Source organism: Opisthocomus hoazin, chromosome 8, assembly GCF_030867145.1.
Source record: "Opisthocomus hoazin isolate bOpiHoa1 chromosome 8, bOpiHoa1.hap1, whole genome shotgun sequence".
Taxonomy (NCBI): domain Eukaryota; kingdom Metazoa; phylum Chordata; class Aves; order Opisthocomiformes; family Opisthocomidae; genus Opisthocomus; species Opisthocomus hoazin.
The window spans coordinates 59054974-59061039 of NC_134421.1; the positions used below are offsets into that span (position 1 = coordinate 59054974).

At 44.2% G+C, this 6066-nt stretch overlaps 1 protein-coding gene across 1 annotated transcript; it reads left to right on the forward strand.

Moving 5' to 3' along the window:
* The first annotated feature begins 1045 nt into the window (after window positions 1-1045).
* Window positions 1046-5758, forward strand: SYPL1 (synaptophysin like 1). Its single transcript, XM_009933781.1, has 5 exons — window positions 1046-1114; window positions 1833-1951; window positions 3139-3343; window positions 4629-4817; window positions 5627-5758. The coding sequence occupies exons 1-5, from the start codon at window positions 1046-1048 to the stop codon at window positions 5756-5758; spliced, it is 714 nt and encodes a 237-aa protein (XP_009932083.1).
* Window positions 5759-6066: the final 308 nt, after the last annotated feature.

Genomic DNA, 6066 nt, shown 5'->3' on the forward strand with positions numbered 1-6066 from the left:
GCACTACTGTTGGTGCCCATGTGGATAAGCAGCAGTGATTAACAGTTTGAAGCTTGTCTCTCCACCACATCCTGGATCCATGAACCTGGTGAGCAGCAAACTACCCTACACAGCAGGTAGGGGCCACCATCCCACACAGCAGAGAGTTTCCCTCTACTGCCTGTCACCTCTTCCTCCTGGTGCTCCTGCGTGGCTCAGGCTTATCTGGCGTGGAGGCTTCATTGGGGAAAGCTCCCAACCCCTGGCCTGCTACCAGAGCACTGACTTTGTTCTGTAGCTGCAGATCTGCAGCTGCAGCCATCCTCCAGTGACAGGAGTCACAAGCTTCCAGCCTTCACCATCATGGGAGTCTCCATTTCCTGACCTGTATGAGCACAGACTCTACCTGCCCCTCCTATAGGAACGAAGTAAATGCAAGTTCCTGAAGCTGCAGGGCCTCAGAGGAGACCCAGCTGATCCCTTTCTCATCATCTCTAATGCTGTGCAGGCCGCTGACCTCTTCCCACAGCTCCTGGAGAAACCTCACACAGCTGGCCTCGGCCCATCGATGCAATCTGTCCAGATCCCTCTGCAGAGCCTTCCTACCCTCTAGCAGATCAACACTCCCGCCCAGCTTGGTGTCATCTGCAAACTGACTGAGTGAGCACTCCATCCCCTCATCCAGATCTTTGATACAGATGTTAAACAAGACCAGACCCAGAACTGAGCCCTGGGGAACACCACTCGTGACTGGCCACCAGCTGGATTTAACTCCATTCACCACCACTCTGTGCTCAGCCATTCAGTCGGGTCTTTATCGAGTGAAGAGTACACCCACCCAAACCACGGGCAGCTGGTTTCTCCAGGTGGATGCTGCGGTGAACAGTGCCAAAGGCCCTGCTGAAGGTCATAGCCGGCAGGGGCATCCCCGGCGTGAGGTAAGTGGGTGTGGCAGGGGCGTGGCAGGGAGGAGCCAGGGGCTGGCCCTATAGGGGTGGGCTGCCCAGGGCCATGGTTGTGGTGGGTGTTGGTCTGGGTTCCTCTGGTTGCCCTGGTGTCCCCTGGCATGGCTGGCTGGAGGGTGGACTTCGGCTTGCTCTTGGAGCCCTTGGGCTTCATCAAGGTCCTTGAGGGGGTGAGTGGGGCTGGGGATGTGCAAGGGAGAAGCTTGGTCTCCTCATGGGGCTGCTTCTTCTCCTTTTGCAGGCCTGGGTTTGCTCCCGTGTCCTAGCTGCGTAGGCCCGAGGAGGGGTGTGCTGGTGGGCTGCCTGCTCCCTGCCTCATGTCACTGCCTGGGGGTATGTGACACGAGGCTGCTCGTCAGCCAAGCCCTCTGACAGGGAGGGAAGGACACAGTTCTGCGAATATGTAAAATCTGGCTGTTAATGACAAGTTTGTCATAGTAACTGGTGTTGCTGTGTGGTGCGTGTTCTGATTACTGGGGGGCTAGGGGCTTGCTAGTGAACAGAGAGCTACTTGGAGAGTCCAGCTGAGGCGCAATACTCTGAGCGTGTACCTTCTAGCTGCTCTAATCTACAGTTGTGGATATCTGAGACTTCTAAAAATACTTCCCTTACCAACTGCAAGAGGTACTGTGCTGGTTTTTAGCACTTAAAAAAAAAAAAATTTTGCTGTAGAACTAAGAAAAATGTAAAGAACTTTCAAATGGGCTTTTGTTAGGGGTGTTGGTCGTGGGTTTGGATTATAGAAACTCAACGCTTTCTTTAGCTCCTGGCATCACTTCATGCTCTCCACATTTCTTGCCTTCGTAAGCTATTCCAGCTAAACATTAAGTTTATTTCCTTTGTGCTCTAGTGGTGTGCACTAATATGTCTGTGTATCAATTCCTATAGATTTTTTCCATCTTTGCTTTTGCCACATGTGGAGGCTTTCAAGGTGAAACTACCCTTCTAGTTTCCTGCAAAGGTGTGGTAAACAAAACAGTTACAGCTGCTTTTGCTTATCCATTCAGGTGAGTATTAGCTCATCAGTTGTCACTCATACACTAATTATTTGTTATTCCCTTTTTTCCCCCCATCTGTCTCCATATGAGTATGTACTTACTGTACATTCCTGAATGAATATGTGAAACTTCTGGCCTACTCTGTAGTAGCAATAAATATTTAGTTGTAATTGTTCAAAGCATTGTGGTTGTCAGTGCCCTGTAGAAAGAGGTAGGTAGAAATAGCAATAGGCTGTATTACTGTTCTGTGTCACACTACCTTAAGTGCTATTCTAGCAGTGCGTGAGTGCTACAGGAGGTAATTATTAAGCAAAACAATACAATTAATTTTAACAGCCTATTTCTTGATTAATTTGTAGTTGCTTTAGAGGCCCAGATAAGACTATTTTGGATGCTCTGTTAATCATATTTTTGTTTAAAGATTCAATGAAAAATACTTACTTTTCAGTTTATTCCATTACAGTCTTTGTAAGGGTGTTGGGTGCATAAAAAACTAAATACTCCATTGTTGTTGTAGTGCTCTTGTAGAGACAAGCTCCTTTCCTGGAGCACTAGGAGAAATGCTTCCTCTTTGTCCTCACAGCTGCACAGTTACAACAAGCACAGAGCTGGTGTTCCATGTGTGTTCAATAAGCATAGGTGTGAGCATAGAAATGGATTCAGAAGCCAGTTAGCCAAAACCCAGCATGGTAACAGCACTTGGAGGGGAGAATGGGAAATCTGAAGTGATTCTGTGCTGGTCGCCGAGTGGTTGCCGCTAGTCACACAGGTTTTATTGAACTTCCCATGCTTGAAGGTTCAGTGCTTGCATTTTCTTGTAGCTGTAGTGCAACTCAGTGTCTTTTAAGTCCAGATCCCTCATTTAACTGCCAGTCTCCTATATAATGTTAAGCCTAATATGGCTTAGTTAAATCTGCTACTAAATCAGGGTTTGTTTCTTCAGTTGTTCTAAACATAAGATTAAGATTCTTTTCCTGAAGTTGCTATTGCATATATCAATGTAGGATGGGGACTAATCTCCAGATATCTTGACAAATCTTTGTGCTGTATGACTGATGCATTATACAAATATAAATTGTCTTTTAAAGTAAACTACCACAACCAAAATGCTGAAGCACTGTTACTGTGAAGTATGACTGTATGAAGTTTCCACTGTATAGCAAACTCTACCTACATGAAGGACATAATCTTTGCAGGTTGAATACTGCTGTATTTAGTGCGCCTGACCCAAAATGCTGTGGTGGTACTTGGACTGATGTCTATCTCATGGGTGACTTCTCCTCTTCCGCGCAGTTCTTCGTTACGCTTGCAGTATTGGTGTTCCTCTACTGCATTGCTGCCCTTGTGGTATATATTGGATATAAGCATGTGTATCAGCAAAATAGCAAGTTTCCACTAACTGTAAGTAATACTAAGATATTTTAATGTTTTGCCTTTGAAATCACATAGATGAGGAAATACTGCCCATACAAGGATATCGGAATAACATATGAATATTTAGTAGATCCAAAAGTTAGATGGAGTGTTAACACAAGTATCTCAGACTAGTCACTACAGCGCTCAAGCAGAAAAGTGGACCCAAAGTCCTTGAACATCTGTGGCATCATACCTTATGCAGTTGTTAAAGCAACCAGTGGAATCAAGTTCCACCTTTTCAGGTGAACAGTGTCTTCACCACCACTTTTCTTTGCTTTTTCTCGTGTTTGAAAACAGAATTGTTGCGTAGGTGGAACCTCCTCTGTTACTCTCTGGGAATTTTGCCTGTGGAGAGCACCTCCTGTGCAGATGCAATTGGCAGAGGGAAATAGCTATCTTGGAATCTTAGTCACCTTAAATACCAAATCCCTGATCCTCAGAATGACACATTTTGGAGCATGCCCAGAAAAAGACCCAGTGGCTTCTCAAGCTAAATTTTAGCATACCAGCCACCCAGATTTAAACCCTCTGCACTTTCTCCCCTGTCATTCCCACTTTACTAAACTGAAGTTTTTATAACAAGTGCTAGGCATCTGATTTTTAAAAAGTAATTTCTTATGAAGGATAAGATTGCTTACGCTTGATACATGCAAAAGACGTAGAGTTTTGTAGCTGGTCCTCAAAACAAATTATAACTTGAGTTGTAATTACAACATTGTTAACAGCTAAATTTGCTTGCAGTCATTAGCACTAATGCAGTTATTTTGGTGATAGAGAATTATGCACTGATTTGTGTTGGAAGGGTCCTTGTACACCATCTAGTTCCAACCCTCATGCCACAGGCAGGGACACCTTCCACTAGAGCAGGTTGCTCAAAGCCCCATCCAGCCTGGCCCTGAACACTGCCAGGGAGGGGGCACCCACAGCTTCTCTGGGCACCCTGTGCCAGGGCCTCAGCACCCTCGCAGTGAAGAATTTCTTTCTTAGATCTAATCTAAACCTACCCTCTTTCAGTTTAAAGCCATTACCCCTTGTCCTATCACTCATGCCCTTGTGAAAAGTCCCTCTCCAGCTTTTCTCATAGGCCCCTTCAGGTACTGACAGGCCAGAATAAGGTCTCCCCAGAGCCTTCTCCTCTCCAGGCTGAACAGCTCCAACTCTCTCAGCCTGTCTTTATAGGAGGATATAATTCATACTATCTATGCCTTGCTCTATTATGTACATCCTTGCAAATTATTCTAACCTAATAATGAGTACTTCTCTTTTGTAGGACTTGGCTATCACTGTCATAACAGCCTTTCTGTGGATGGTCAGTACTTTTACTTGGGCAAAGGCACTTGCTGACATCAAAATGTCCACTGGGGCCAGCATTATTCCAGGAATTGAATCTTGCAAAGCACTAGGGACAACTTGTCGTTTTGTTTCTGTGACCAGGATGGGAGCTCTGAATGTGTCTGTGGTATGTATGTCTCCTGCCATATGGGTACAATAAATGTGTTAGAAAATAACCACTGGCACCCGAGAGCCCTGTTCTACAGATTGCATGTGTTGCTTTATGGGTTATCAGTCATTTGGGTCCATTAATACTGTGGTAAAACACCGACCAATTTTTTTCTTTAAAAGGAAACTTGTTTCTTTTAAGCAATGAAGAGAAACAACTTGTAGGATCTGTCTCTAGAGATGCTAGATGCAGAGTTTCCTGACACATTTGAGCCTCTACTACTTTTGTCTGTAGCCAAGAGCACCTTAAAATATGTTACTGTGTCACCCAACTGGTTCACTAATACAAGGAAAGAGGAAACATTATGCTTCCTGCTCTGCCTTTTGGTGCTGAACCTATCTTTTCAGTCAACTGTGAGCATTTTTACACATCAGATGTTCCTTGTAATACAATGATATAAAGCTCATGTTCTTAGAACTCTTCACAGCAGGGTAAATGAGGTTTATTGTATGATCTTCCTTGTGGATGCTGCCTGTCGAAACTCTGGCTGTTATTCATTGGCCCAGTAATAATTATGTGCTCTGGATGTTCATATGCAGAGGTGCTGAGTGGCTGAAAAGAATTTGTCTAATTCCATGTGAAGGTCAGAGCTGCAAATTGACTATCTGATTTACAAAGAATTCTGTTAAAATAGCTTGTAACACTCTAAAGCACATGGAAATGTCTTGTCCAAATCAAAGGGGTGCCAAAGATAGTGGTTGTTTCTGGCTTGCCTTGAAGTTGTACTCTCCAAAACCTTAATCTCCCCTTTTTTTCTTGACCTACAGGTGTTTGGCTTGCTTAATATGGTTTTATGGGGAGGAAATGTTTGGTTTGTATACAAGGACACCAACCTGCACAACCAACCAAACAGGATTTATCAAAGTCTAGGCATATATTCAACTCAAAGAGGAATATAAAAACAAGGTGGTACTTTGAAGTGCTTCCACTTTTACACCACACTGCCAAGAGCATGGAGCCACTAGGATTTATTTCAACAATAACTGATCATACTTCATACAAACTTCTGTTTTGTACTATGGTTTGACATACGGTCTTGGATACTCCAGTAGAAGCATTTAATTATCTTGAAATATATTATGCCTTTTGAAGTTGTGTGGCTTTTTATTGCAGTTTTGAAGAGCAAAATGCTGAGGTTATTTCTGGATTCTGACCCTTTCAGGTTCTTAAATTACCCTCATAGGAGGGATGGGTGAGAAGCAACTGC

What these genes read in the sequence shown, in the direction of transcription:
- SYPL1 (XM_009933781.1), top strand. Translation starts at nt 1,046, where the DNA reads ATGGCTGGCTGGAGGGTGGACTTCGGCTTGCTCTTGGAGCCCTTGGGC. An exon ending in TCATCAAGGTCCTTGAGGGG is followed by an intron (nt 1,115 to 1,832) that starts GTGAGTGGGGCT and finishes CAATTCCTATAG; the next exon opens with ATTTTTTCCATCTTTGCTTT. An exon ending in GAGCTCTGAATGTGTCTGTG is followed by an intron (nt 4,818 to 5,626) that starts GTATGTATGTCT and finishes CTTGACCTACAG; the next exon opens with GTGTTTGGCTTGCTTAATAT.